The sequence below is a fragment of the Saccopteryx leptura genome, chromosome 3 (assembly GCF_036850995.1).
Source record: "Saccopteryx leptura isolate mSacLep1 chromosome 3, mSacLep1_pri_phased_curated, whole genome shotgun sequence".
Taxonomy (NCBI): Eukaryota; Metazoa; Chordata; class Mammalia; order Chiroptera; family Emballonuridae; genus Saccopteryx; species Saccopteryx leptura.
Window position 1 is genome coordinate 37609634 of NC_089505.1, and position 15594 is coordinate 37625227.

At 37.1% G+C, this 15594-nt stretch overlaps 1 protein-coding gene across 1 annotated transcript in view; it reads right to left on the reverse strand.

Annotated features, from left to right (window-relative positions):
* TRMT11 (tRNA methyltransferase 11 homolog) overlaps window positions 1–15594 on the reverse strand; it is a 54960-nt gene that overhangs the window by 26281 nt on the left and 13085 nt on the right. Inside the window, exons 7-9 of the mRNA XM_066371788.1 lie at window positions 15285–15441; window positions 5777–5857; window positions 3215–3379 (exon numbers count right to left, since the gene is read on the reverse strand). Coding sequence (XP_066227885.1) covers window positions 3215–3379; window positions 5777–5857; window positions 15285–15441 — 403 coding nt within the window. The remainder of the gene's footprint in view (window positions 1–3214; window positions 3380–5776; window positions 5858–15284; window positions 15442–15594) is intronic.

The following is a 15594-nucleotide window of genomic DNA, read 5'->3' on the forward strand; positions in this document are numbered from 1 at the left end:
TAACCAATTATAACCAAATATAAAAAAATAAAATAAAACAAATATATGCATTAAAAAATAAGCTGAAGGCCCTGGCCGGTTGGCTCAGTGGTAGAGCGTCGGCCTGGCGTGGAGTCTCGGGTTCGATTCCTGGCCAGGGCACACAGGAGAAGTGCCCATCTGCTTCTCCACCCCTCCCCCACTCCTTCCTCTCTGTCTCTCTCTTCCCCTCCCGCAGCCGAGGCTCCACTGGAGCAAAGATGGCCTGGGCGCTGGGGATGGCTCCTTGGCCGCTGCCCCAGGCGCTAGAGTGGCTCTGGTCGCAGCAGAGCGACACCCCGGAGGGGCAGAGCATCGCCCCCTGGTGGGCAGAGTGTCGCCTCTGGTGGGCATGCCGGGTGGATCCCAGTCGGGCGCATGCGGGAGTCTGTCTGTCTCCCCCCGTTTCCAGCTTCAGAAAAATAGAAAAAAAAAAAAATTTAATTCATTCTGTAACCGAGCTCGTAAGTCAGTCAACTCGTATATCAAACTGCTGATACTGGACCTGTGTGCCAATGCGCCAACTAGTGGCAGCTTCCCAAATCACGACTCATATCTCAGAATTTTGCTCGGATCTTGAACAAAAATAGGGACCGAGGCGCAGCTCATATTTTAAAAAATTCGTATGTTGGTCTGTTCGTATCTCAAGGTACCACTGTAATAGAAAAACATGAGTGTGGTATACGAGTGATTGAACTGGCAAGGCTGTACGACCACAATACATCTACAATTTGTACCATCCTTAAACAAAAGGATTCCATCAAAAGCGCAAATCCAGCGAAAGGAACTACAATTCTGTCCCAATTAAGGACAAATATCCATGAAGAACTGGAGAAGCTTCTGCTGGTGTGGGAGAAAGAGAAAGAGCTGGCAGGAGATACAGTGACAGAGACTGTAATATGCAAAAAGGCACGTATTATTTACAGTAACTTGAAGAAGAAAGAACCATTAACCTCAAAAGAGGCAGCAGAAGATACGTTTAAAACAAGTCATGGCTGGTTTGAAAATTTCAAGAAGCGATTTCGCATCAAGTCAGTGGTAAGGTATGGTGAAGCTGCGAGTGCTGACGTTAAAGCAGCTGAGGAGTACATCGCACGTTTTGCTGCACTTATCACAAAGAAAGGCTACATCCCCCAACGAGTGGTCAACTGTGACAAAAAAGGATTGTTTTGGAAAAATATGCCCCAGAGGACTTTCATCACCAGAGAAGAAGCTGCCAGGCCATAAACCCATGAAGGACTTGTCTGACCCTTGAATTGTGTGTAAATGCTAGTGGTGACTGTAAAGTAAAGCCACTGCTAGTGTATCATTCCAAAAATCCTCGAACCTTTAAGACTCACAAGATTCTTAAAGAAAAACTGCAGGTTATGTGGCGCGCCAATGCTAGGGCATGGGTTATGCAGCAGTTTTTTATTGAATGGGTAAATCTCATCTTTGGTCCTGAATGAAGAAATATCTTCAAGAAAATAAACTCCTGATGAAAGCATTACTAATCCTTGATAATGCTCCAGCCCCCCCACCTAGTCTTGAAGATGACATTCTCGAGTTCAAATTCGTGAAAGTCCTCTACCTTCCATCCAACCCGACTTCAATCTTGCAACCTATGGATCAGCAGGTCATTTCTAACTTTAAAAAGCTTTACACAAACCTCTTGTTCCGCTGCTGCTTTGACGTGACTGAGAATACAATTCTAACCCTTCGAGAGTTTTGGAAAGATCAGTACAACATCGTGATATGTTTACACATTATTGACTTGGCATGGCAAGAGGTTACAAGAAGAACCTTGGCCCTGGCCGGTTGGCTCAGCGGTAGAGCGTCGGCCTAGCGTGCGGAGGACCCGGGTTCGATTCCCGGCCAGGGCACACAGGAGAAGCGCCCATTTGCTTCTCCACCCCTCCGCCGCACTTTCCTCTCTGTCTCTCTCTTCCCCTCCCCTTTGCTCCTCTCCATTGGAGCAAAGATGGCCCGGGCGCTGGGGATGGCTCTGTGGCCTCTGGCGATGCCCAGGATGGGCAGAGCATCGCCCCCTGGTGGGCAGAGCGTCGCCCCATGGTGGGCGTGCCGGGTGGATCCCGGTCGGGCGCATGCGGGAGTCTGTCTGACTGTCTCTCCCCATTTCCAGCTTCAGAAAAATGAAAAAAAAAAAAAAAAAAAAAAAGAAGAACCTTGAACTCGGCATGGAAAAAGTTATGGCTTGATGTTGTTGCAGACAGGGACTTCGAAGGATTCAAACCAGAGACCAAGACTGAGGTAAAAGCGTTGGAGAAGACTGTGTCTCTTGGAAAGTCGATGGGTCTGGAGGTAGATGAGGGTGACATAAATGAGCTCATTGAGGAACATGAGGAGGAACTCTCAACTGAGAAGTAGAAGGAGCTACAGATGATGCAACATACGCAGCTTCTGCAAGAGATTACTAGTGAGGAGGAGGAAGAGTCGGAGGAAGTGATTTCTACAAGTGAAATTAAAGACATGCTGGCAATGTGGGAGAAGCTTTCAAGTTTCATTGAAAAGAAACACCCAGAAAAAGTTTCAACTGGTCGTGCTTCAGCACTTTTTAATGACACTTGTTTGTCACATTTCCATAACATTTTAAAAGGCAGGCAAAAGCAAACCTCTTTGGATAGATTTTTATTCAAAAGTTCTGCAAGTGAAAATGCCAAAACTGCAGCCAAAAAGGCAAAAACTGGTGATGATTAAATGAAAAATATGTAATGTTAAGCTTAGGTTAATTTTAAAGTTAAGGAAGTGCAGTTTTAGTTTTCTTTAAAGTAAAGAAAATGCAGTTTTAGTTTACATTTAGTGTTAAGAAAGTGCAGTTTTAGTTTATGTGTCTACAGTGCCTGCATCCCTTCCTCCCTCCCTCCTCCTCCACCATTCATCTCCGTTAGCAGCACTCGTCTGTCTCCAAGGTGAGAATACAGTACTAAATAACACTTTTTTCTTTTATTTCATATATTTTGTTATGCATTGTAAAGTATACATGTGTGTTTCTTAATTAAAAACATGTCTTTTTTCATAATTTAGGATGGTTTGGGGATGTTTCACAAGGCTAGAACAGATTAAATCTATTTCAGTTATTTTAAATGGGAAAAATTTGTTTGATATATGAGTTGACTGAATTATGAGCTCGATTACAGAACAAATTAAACTCATATCTCAAGGACCACTGTACTACTTTTGTAAAAAACAAACTTACGATCAGTGATGATTGCATCAAAATGTGTGCCCTTTCTCCAGGCAGGTTTGGATGCGTCTGAAACCAGGACATCAAGGTAGTGCTTCTCCAAGCCATACTGACGGAGATTGGCCCTGATGTTTTCATCCGGGCCTCTCCACTTCTGGTTCTTCCGACTAGCCTTTCCTGAGGGGAAGAAGAAGGAAGATTGGAAGTACTGAATTAAACAAGCATTATTATTTCTTATCATTTAGCTAAAAGTAATGTTTAACCCATCTAAACTGACATTTACTCAAATAAAACTTGCTTTCACTTAAAATCTTAACTTTAGTTATACAAATAATTATTTTTATTTCAACTTATAAAAATATATTTTGGACAGTAAAATGTACTGACATCTGATATTGTTCTTCACTTTTCAAGTAAAACTGCCTTAAAACACTAATTCAGTATTTACTGATTTCAAAGTGCAGACTAGTAAGATACAGAGTTGACTAGAGATTTCTTTTCCCCAGCAGCCAACAGTCTCATTAAAAATAGGGATGAATCAGATAAATAAAACAAACTAATGGAACTAATTTGGGAAATGCAGGAGCTGTGACCATGAAGAGGGGAGGCAAAATGGAGATGTTACAGATCAAAAGTTAAAGTAGGGGTTGAAAGAAGAAGTTCCAAAGTCTAGGAGACACACGTGAATGATGACATCATCAATCAAACTGGGAAAAACCAACAGGAAAAACAAGCTTAGAAAAAAAGGTGAGATTCGTTTGAGGTACAACAGTCTGGCTCGTGAGGCACCTACAGAACATTTAAAAAGAGATATTAAAAAAAAAAAGAGAGAGAGATTCAGCAGGTAGTTGGAGGTCAGCATATATACACATAGGAGACATCAGTATATAAACAAGTAAATCCATAAGAATGAAGAACATTATTAACCTCGGTGGCAGTAACATATGTGTTTGGTTTATAATTATTCTATTTTTATACATTCTTCTGCATTATGACCTACTTCATAACAAAATCAAAACTGAAAAGTCAAAAGGAGGATGACATGACTGTGCACAGCGTGTAGCGTGACAGGAGGAGCGGGCGGAGAGATGCCGGGAGAAAAGCAACATGTCAGCACAGAACAAGAAAACTCCGGGCCTTAAGGAGGCTCAGATGGACATAACATAAGAAATAACAGTACGGCCTGATGAGACTGCTGTCTCAGAAACCCAGGGGGCTTTACGAAGGCCAACACTGCCAAACGGTGTAAGTCTGTGGCCTTCGAGTTTTCATGAGGCATGAAAGCTGGCAAGTAATGGGCACCAGAAAGTGAGATGTGAAGTAAAAGAGATGGCAGGTAAATAATAGTTTTTCGAGAAGTGCTTTGGCAAAAGTAAGAGTAAAAGAAAACAGTAGCTAGAAGGCCCCTAAAGGATTGGTAGAAAAGGTTTGTATTTTTAAAAGCAGGAGAAACTTGTGAACATTTGAGTGCGGTAAGAGATCAGAAGAATTAGGAGGAATCAGGAAGATATGCCTTAACAGCATCTTGGATAAGCTCTGAGGAAACTCCACATCCATCAGAATTCTACCCACGGGCACGGAAAGGTTATGACATAACTGTTTCACACAACTTTCATAAATAAAAAAGTCAAATAAATTATATATGACAGTTGCCTTAAAGAAAACATACCGCTTCTCTTACAAGCAAACTGAAAGAATTCTTCTTAGCACTTTGTCTACTCTTACATATTACACATGAAGAATATCTCTTTCTGGTTAGCCTATTTAGATGAACTTGATAAAATAGAACTCATTTTCCTTATGATATATATATCACTAAATTCCTTATAGTCAATAGAGGGAAAAAGACAGGTGTCATTAGAACAATGTATCAAATTGCTTCAGCAAAAGAAAATAAACTATAATAAATTCTCACCTATATAGTAACTTATACTGAGTAAGAAAAAGGAAAAGAACATTTTAAGGGTTGATAGTAGTTACAATAATGGAACTAGATATATACAAACAATTTCAAAGTCATTGGTGAAACCTGACATTTTTCATACCATTCAGCTATAAGGAATTACTTTTTCAGTTTGATTCAATTCCACTGAATAACACATTAGTAGCAGCAAAGCCTCTAGATTTTAAATTACGGTATTTCCCAAAATACCCTCAAAAGCAAGCAATCTTTAAACAGAAACTGTATGTTTATTAACATAGACATGCTGATTACAAAATGGCTAATCACTCTTCTATTCTTTTCTCCCAACCCTAAAGTTTATGACCTTATAGTTTGCCTACTTTTAAAAAAATCTCTTACTAAGATCACAACACCTCTGAGGGGAGGGCTTTTTCTTACTCATCACTGTGACCCCCACCGCCCCAGGGGACTACTCTGCACATACTGGATCACTTCATAAAAAGCAGATATCCAATGAAGTCTTATTGCTGTAAAACTGTATTATATATATCAAAACTCTGTATTTAACATTAAAAATAGATGGTTAACACCATACAAATACCTTTATTTACTCTAAAGGCACAGTTGGTACCAGAGCAGAGATTGTGACACCGTCTAGAATCACTACTCACCCAAGCCATGAAGTGTGTTGTAGTCTATGTCTGTCCCATACACATAAGCACCAAAGTGAGCAGATGCTACCAGAAGGCCTCCTGAAAAATCACACAGTTATGATCTGTTAGCCAGAAAGTCCCAGACTCTTATTTCTTCCCGTACTACATCTGGTCCAGACTCTTAGAGATAGCTGCGGGCCCAGTACCCTAGAATGACACTGGTCATGGCCATAATTAGCAGGCCTCAGAACCAAAAAAATAGAACAAAACAAAATATCCTAAGCTAAGCTCACTACATTGGTCACAAAGCTGGTAATTACTATTTAACTTGGCATCATTACTTTAAATTGCAACATTCATGAAAAATTATCATTGGGGGGTTGAAAATAATGCATATTGACATTATTTTCATCTCATTTTGAGAGATCTATACAAAGCATCATGCTCTCTCTCTCTCTTTTTCTTTTTCTTTTTTTCCACATAAGCATATAAGGCTGCTATACAAAAGAGTTGGCAATAAGTAAATTCTAACAACTGGGCTCAATTGCCACTGAAGTCACAGAGTCTCAAATCATTAAGATGGCATAATTAATATGTAGGACATTAATCCTTGCAATAATTAAAATATTAGGATAAGAAACATTTCTTTAGTGAAGCAATGATCTTGTTTTAAAACTGTAAATATGAATTTGTGAATTACTATTATGAAACATACACAAAAATAATTAATACAATCACTTCTCTGTTTACTAATTCTATGATCAAAGTAAGAACAGATATCCCAATATAATTTGACTGATCTAAGTAATCTAACAGGTGTTAATGACTCATATATAAAGAAAAATCCTAATAAAGATTTAAAAATTAATTAATGCAATCATCTGAAATAAAAGGCAATAATATTTTCAAATTGTTCTTTAAAATTTCACAAAGTTAATTTATTTAATAATTGTACTTTCACTGAACCTCATTTTTTTTTAATCATCCAAATTAAAACACTCTTACTGTTTGGGCAAGTCCTACTAGCTATGCTATAGAAAGGTCTGTCAGTCAAACTGAAATCAAAAATACATTCATAGACTGTGCACAGACTGGGACAAGGAAAAATAACTAGGCTTATTTCCATTATGTCCTTTTGAAAGTAATCCTCTAAAATTAAGATGGGTAGTGCCTCCAGAGGGCCAAGATCTATAAATGAATATTGTTCCTTCCATAGCCATTTAAAACAGTCTGGTGACATGTATTTAAAAATACTTTTCTCATGAAAAATATTATAACTGGCTTCTTTCTATTGGAGTCCATGAAGAAGAGAAATGCAGGACTAAAAGTACAGCAAAAACCAAAACCTAGGTTCCCTCATACAAAATGCAAAAGCATTTCTGTGAGAGGTAAGTAAGACCGCTGATGCTTACTCTATGAGTGGCACAGTCCTATGTGGGAAAGGAACTGTATGAGATGACTTGGAATACTCACTAAATCACTTCACCCACATTACGAAGAATTACTACAATTCTGCCAATCAAGGCAGATACTCACCTAGAAGAACTAGTTGTCAAGGGGAACAGAAAAGCTTTCCTGTGCTTCCTGAAACAGAACCTTATCCACTGGTTACAGTGAGTTTTGAGAAGACCCAATTTAGAGTCCACTGCTGAAAGGAGATGAATAATCTGTTAGACTGCATCTGTTAGTTACTTTGTGTGCTTTAAGCTTTTTAAGTTATAAATAAAATCATTATAAATTAGCTCCTCTGAACTGGACACTGGGTAATCACTGTCAATTATCTAGTTGGTTTTTTTCCCATTAAATTGAAGCATTTTTTACATTTAGTTGCACCTCAGCTAGAGTTTCCTGGAAGCTTGCTGGCAGAAGGAGTGATAAGAGAAGGGGTGAAGTGCAGAGGGGACAGGTAAAGTGGCTTACAAGGTATCTTACTATACGCTCCTAAGTGTAAAAACACCATGAACTCAGGGTTTTAATTTCTCACTACTTAAATAGCAACCACTTAAGGTTAGGGTAGTAATATATAGGTAAAAGGACACAATAAGTGAACTTAATATATATGATAAAAAATCAATTTATGCTTTTCATCTTCAGATATTTAAGAAAGCTTCATAAAAGTGTGAAAATGAGAGAGACTGGCTTTGGTTTTGCTGAAAGAAAAGGTAAAAAGAGAGAATAATGGAGATACTAGTACATCTAGTTTATCCTTAAAAAAATTCCAATAAATTAAACTAGCGGCCTAAGCAAAGGATACTGCCAGAATATATTGAATACAAATTTTAACAGATAAACTACAAAACTCAGGAGAGGAAAGTACAAAGAGTTGTGGGCAAAATGGGAAGCAGAGACTGTTACGCAGACCTCCAGAGACCTACGATCTCTCTTCTCACTTTCCCCCCAACCCCCGTAGTCTCCTCCCAGAACTAGCAGTCAGTTTCACAGCATCTGCATTGAAGATTTTGCAATGATCAAATTTCAAAAGGAGCTGCATTTATTTCTTCCCTCACACCACTGGGCCATCTGAAAGTAGCAGAGGCCGCGGAGAACAGAGTAGCACCTGGGAGTATCTGCACTACTGAAGGCGCTGTTCCGCGTGTGAGAGGGGAGGGGAGCCGGAAGCAGAGCTATGGCCGCGGGAGTTCCACCAAGAAACCGTCCCACACCTGCCTATACCAGCAGCCGATTGTGCCAATTATTCTCATTACAGACAAGGAATGAAAGTTTACGATTTTAACCTTCAATTTCCTGCTTGCTGTCATAATTTGCCAAGAGTTGCAGATTATCAGTATCTTGGGAATTGGCCAAATAAGAGATTATAAAATAAATTCACGGCCCAATTGTTCATCATAACTATTCAATATTGACTATATCTAACACCTTTCACCAAAAAGTCATTAACTTCTTAGTAAATAATAATTAAAATATAATAATGACAACCAGTGCAGTTCACTGAATGTCTACCACGCAACAGGCAACTTTCTAGGAATTTCATAGACATACATGACCTCACTTAATCCTCACAATATATTGCTTATTACCACATTACAAATGACGGGAGTGAGGCCCACACAAGTTAAGAATCTCATCCAAGGTCACATAGTAATTGATAGAATAAGGATTTAAAACTAACTCTATTTGCTCTTATGGTAGTCTATGCTGTATTACCCCTTTGGGGCCAGCAGCAACTGAAGTAAATATACATTAGCTTACCAGTTAGAGAAACAAAAGTAAAATTTGTTATTAAACAAAATAAATTAAATTAAGCTGCACACTCGGTGAATAAGAGCTGTCTATCACTCACAAGCCTTGTGTCACATCATAGGCAGGCCTGTGTCATTGTAGGTCTTCAACACATTCATGCTGGTCACTCCGTTAGCCATGCTCATATTAGAACAGTAGCACTTCCTAACTACTGAGAACTGATCTGGTGATATGTATGCTCCCCCTCAGGAAAAGGGAGATACACAACTTTTAAAAAATCCTACTAAAATGAGAATCAACGTATTTATTAAAATGGAATGAAAAGTGTGTTTCTACAGGTCATAATGTCCTTCAAGACAATGGAGAAGATTTAAGAGAAAAAGAGAGGTATTTGGGCAGGAAAAGATTACATCCTTCCTTTTAGTTTCCCAGAAGCTTCCTACCCTCATCTATAACCCTGGCAAAATCACAGGTCCTAAGTAGTCAGTGGGTAAAGCATTTAGAAAACTAATATATGTCAATTTTGTACCTTTAAAATGGAAAAGGGATTGATAGACTTGAATTACTTAAAAACGCTGAAAAAGATATCATCAAATGCTTTGCGAAAAACTATGGCCATGGAGGAGAGGACAGGGCTTCTTCTCCAACCCTTCAGAAGGTACTACCCATCAATGAGATAAACAGCCCTACATAGAGGACAAGCTGTGCTTAAGATTGGTGTCTATTCACAATTATTGGCTATTATCAGTTTCAAAACAAAGGCACCAAAAACTAGCTAAAGTTCTAAAGCTACACTTAAACTACAAACACAAATTATAAAATGTATTTTAGCAGCACCTTTGTAAAGATTTTCCTCTTGCAATTTTTCATTAACTGTCCTATGTATACACAAATGACCAAGATATGCTACCCACTCTCACAAGCTGCCCTAAAGGAATTTAGGGGTAGGTATTTTCACCCCTTATCAAAATAAAGGTAATCAAGACCTTGCTGGCTATGGAAATTAGCATTTCATAATATACCCAGCCTAATCTGCATGAAAGGAAGAAAATTTTACCTCTACTGGGAACTCTATTTTTAAGCTCTATGGTCTGGTCTACATGCATGTGGGTCTAAGCATTATATAGTTGTATGTATCTCAAAGAATTATTCTTACTTTATAGAAAAAGTTTTTTAAAGCCCCAAAACAAGATTAAGGATTAATAAAGGATATAGCATTTAGAAAAAGATAAATTAGATCCATTTCTCATATCACAAAAGAAAATAAACTCAAAATGAACCAGAGACTTAATAAAAAAAAATTGAGACTACCAAACTACTAGACAAATACATAGCTTAATTCCTCTATAAACTAGATGTAGGGAAAATTTCTGCATGGTAAAAAGCAATTCTATGCAAAATCAAAAGATAAATGGAAAATTGGGAGAAAATATTTTATATACATATATGGAGAAAGAGAAGGCTTATGTCCCTGACATATAAGGGACTTTTAAAACTCAAATCAAAAAGTCTACAGAAAAATGAGCAAAAGACATGAAAGATACTAAAAAAAAAAAAAAGGCATAAAAATTACCCTTAAAAAAATAAACTTAAAAAAAAAAACCTTAAAAAATAAATAAATAAACTTATTAGACTTGACTCATAATAAGAGAAATACAAATTAATACTATATTAAGATAAAATTTCCATCCAATGGAATGGCAAAATTTTAAAAGCTTCATAGTATACATAATAGTGAGGTCACGAGAGAACAAGCACTCTCATGCATTGCTGGCAGAATGCAAAACGGTACAATGGAGAAGAATTTGACAACATTTAACAAAACTACATATGCAGACACTCTTCAACCCAGCAATCCAACTTCCAGAAATTTACCCTAGCAATATATCTCCAACATTGTGAAAATATAAGTGTACAAGATTATTCACTCCGAACAGTATTTGTAACTGCAAAATACTGGCAAGTATCCATGTCCAAGAATCAGGAACTGAGTATATCACAGTACATACACCGTGAATACAATTATAAAAAGGAAAGAAAGATACAGGGAATAAACTGATGGTCGGAGAGGGGTGGGTGTGGGAGATGGGTAGGAAAAAAAATTTCTCTGAACTAGGAAGTGATTTCCAGGAAATGCTATTAAGTAAAAAAGCAAAGTTAAAAACTATATATTTAGTACGCTATCTTTTTCATAAAAAATGGAAATAAAATTACATATATCTGCATCATTACCAAAAAAAAGAACAAAGGAAGAATCAACTAGCAAACAAAAATGCTGGTTACCTACAAGGGATAAAGAAATAGAATGAAAACGAATAACACTTCTCTGAGTGTATCTTCTTGTGTAGTTCTGACTGAAGCAAATTAATCTTTTGCATATTCAAAAAGAAAAGAAAACCAACAAGGACAGGAAGGGAGAAAATCCAAAACTGAGGACAAACTAGTCAACTCAACTCAATTTTGAAATGAATGGGAAAAAGAAGAAAGCACAGTTTTTTCCTTTATTGACCCTTACACAGAGTAGAATTGAACACATATCCAGAAAAATTATCTTCTCAGTAAGATTCTTTTTTAGTGGTATGAGCAAAGCAATTTTGAAACTATTTTAGATGCATTATAGGGATGAACAAAAGAGTAAAAAAGTGTTGATGTTGCAAGGAACCTGGCTTCTCACTGTGGAAGAAGCTACATGTAAATATGCAATGGCATAAGAAAGAAATCTGTAAGGACGGACTTGAATTTGTAGTATATGTGAAAACTCAGTTTCTAAAATATACACATGTATGTCTATGTGTATACACAGTACATATGTATGAATATGTGTGTGTTTGCATATATATTTGTATATATACTATGCATACACACACACATATATATATTCCCTAGCTGATCTGACAAGAAAGTCTAGAAACAAAGATAATAGCTCCAAGATCTTGGTTTCTAATAGCATTCCCCACTAAAAGAAACAAGGGTTCCTTGGTGAAGAGACTGATTCCAGGGTGTGGGCAGTTAGAAGATGAGCCTTTCTTAAAAAGTTAAAAAATGTTCAAAAAAAAGAGAAGATAGAAACATGTCACAAAGTCAGAGCCAATGCAAAAAGTCTCTCACTAAGCAAATCTGGGACAATCTGAGCAACAAAATAAAATTAATTAAAAGGAATGAATTATAGACCTCTGGGGGGAAAAGAGGGAATCCAGTAGTTCACATTAATATGAGATAAATAAATACACAGGAAAAAAGAAAAGGCTCTTACTTACATAGAGTGACTATCAACTGGTAAATGTGGAGTGCAGAAGCTGGAAAATCATGACTTTGCGGCCATCAAATTGTCAGGATAATAAACCTGACAACTTGACAGGGATGAGGAGGGATTTAGATGCAGGACAGAATATTAACATGGTCCCCTAAATATTAAATGTGTCCCCTAAAGATTGCCTATTTACAACGGGAAAAAAATGGTAATCAAAGAGTGGAAAAATAAAACACGATCTTAACCAGCTAATCAAAACTAACATTACCAATGAGGGTCAGCCAGCCATCTCGTGAACGGCCTGAGAAGAACACTAAATTATCACTGATGTTTGCAGTCCCGTCCGGAACTCATAAGCTGAGTCTGATCATGAGGAAACTGCTGTAAGGTGCCAAAAGCTACAGAATATTAATATTTTAGGAAGTTTAAAGAACATTTTATTAATTTGGGCGAGGCGTGCAGAAAGATTTTGAAAGTGTGATTTCTACGCTTGTGTGATTAGCATCAAAACTAAGATGGCCGATGGCATTGTGTTGTAAATGCAGAAAAGGAAGACTTCAATTCTCTGACCTTCCCACATACCTAGCCAGGTACAGGAAGAAAAAGATTAAATTAAAATCTTTTCTTATACTGATGAACCATTTCTAGGCATTTGTCCCTATGGAAACTACCTCTCCCCTCCTGAAAGCATGTGGTTAATGTATGTATCTCTAAACAGAAGGTATAAACTTATGCCGTGATGTCAGGTTTTCTCCCCTCCCATGTATAATTAAGAATATATAAACAGCCTCTGAACTATTTTGAGGGGCTGCACAATTTGGGTCTGTTGCCCCGTGTCAGCCATATGCGGCCAGCATATTTAATAAATTTCCTCCTTTAATAAAACTTTTCATAAACTTATACGTGCCTCTGAACACCAGCGAAATTGTGGATTTAGTTACTTTACAACAAAACATCAAGTGACCCAAAATGAGGAATATGCTGGATAAAAAATAAAGGTTGAAGCAATAGTATTCTTCAGAAGTGCAAACTGCATAAAAGAAAAAAAAAGGCTTTGGATATGTTCCATAGCAAAGGAATCACAGAAATGTTGACAACAAGCCTGACCTGTCGTGGCACAGTGAATAAAGCGTCAACCTGGAATGCTGAGGTCGCTGGTTTGAAACCCTGGGCTTGCCCAGTCAAGGCACTAAAGTGGAACAACCATGAGTGACACTTCTCACTGCCCTCCACCCCTTATCTCTGTAAAATCAATATATAGAATCTTTAAAAAACATGTTGACAACAAAACACCAATGCTAGACTGGAAAGGAAAAGAGATTGTATAAAGGATGTGAGTGGATCAATTAACAAAATGGTGTATAAACATTAAAGTATTGTATTAATAGTACATTTACTACTGAATGGAGTAACTAAGCAGAGCGGGGAGTTAATGCTTCTCTCTCTTTCTCTCTCCTTTCTTTCTTCTCTCTCTCAAGTCAATGGAAAAATTAAAAAAACAACAACAGTACATTTACTAACGTTGAAAACTACCATGGTTATGTAAGAGAATATCCTTCTTCTTAAATATATATTGAAGTACTTGAGGGGTAAAGGGACATGATAGACACAACACACTTTCAAATGGTGCAGAAAATAAAAAATGCTTTGTATATAAACATAAATAGAAAACAAATGACAAAGCAAATGAGGCCAAATGTTAACAACAGTTTAATCTGAGTCAAAGATAGGTAGGTGTTCTTTGTTCTATTTTTATTCTTCTAACTTTTCTATAAATTTGGCATGAATTCCAGTAAAAGTTGGAAAAGTCGGGGAAGGCACTTAGGATAAGGATAGGAAAGGAAGGAACAGGTAGGAAGCTGAGGGTGGGACACATGCAGACCATGGTCAAATGGGAAAACATAAACTCAAAGGAAGATTAATTCAACAACAAACACAGAAAATCATATCAGTATCTCTTGACTTTTTCTATACTATCTTCATAATTACATGTAGTCATAGTCCTCAAGTTAGTTTATGGCGAATTAATAGCTGGCTGGCACATCCTAACGCAGAGAGAGGCCACTCTGACCGTAGTTATGAAAGAGTCTGAGCTCTAGAGTTAGACTGCTTGAGTTTGAATCTCATGAAATTTATACACACTGTATAACCTTGGCCCAGTTACTTCTCTCTCTGTGCCATAACCTCTTCATGAAGATTTTTAAAAGTATCTCCAACTTTAGTTTTTATGAGAATTAAATTAGATGGAAACATGAGAGTGCAGAATATAGAACCTGACATATTTACTATTCAACAAACATTAGCGACGGACATCATCACTGCTTACAAAGTTTCTGACGGGAAAAGATGGCTACAGGGAGAAACTCCAACCACAAGCATAATTTGTTCCTACATAATCTGAATCAATAAATTTAGCTAGACAAACCTAAATATGAGTACTCCCTAGGTATAGACAAGACCAAGCAAAAATGGGTTGAAGCAAGAACATGTCCTTATAGATTCAGACGAAGTAAACTTAGAATTGTAGTACTCCCACACAAATTTAATTATGAGGACATTCAATCAAGTGTGTATAGAAACCAGGTCAAGAACTCAGCAGTCACACTCTATCCCACTGATACTTAATCACTGTTCTTACTTTCATACTTACTTATAAACGTCTACAAACCAAATCAAAGATAAGGCACATTAACTACTTTTTTTCATCTTGACCATCAATTTTAAAAGACGAACACATATTTTTGTCACTCAGTCTTTCTTTCCACGAAGAATTTTCCTGTTAAAATCAACTATACAGCTTTACACCTTTTCCAAAATGTGTATTACAATGTATGGTACACTCCCCTCTAGTGGTTTACTTAGGAAAAACCCCACAAATTTCTATCAGCATCATCTTTGAAGTGGCAAAAGTGTTTAATACTAGCTATTACACAAATATGTTGTTGTCTCTTAGCCACTAATTAATGATAATTAAAAGACTACTTTGTCCATTTAACCTTTTAACGAAAATATTACTATGACTTTTACATAAAACAACATCTCTACATGAGCTTTAACAGCTAAATATAAATATACCTGTTCCAACAAATGGATCAAAGACAATATCATTTTCTTTCACTTTTCCATGGTTGGCCATGATGAATGACAAACCAGCATCCATGCTTGTATTTCCAATAAAGTGTCTCTTTTTGACACTGTATGACTCAATAAGCTCTCTTTGTCCATCCGCAATCTAGATCAGAGATAGTTTTCAAATTAGTGTAACTGTACAGAACAGATTTAAAATAATCATTCACAATAAAATCACCACAATATCTCAATGATGAAAACTTCTTTCTACTTACTACTGCTAAAACTTGTTTCTTTTAAAAAGAAAAAAAGAAAA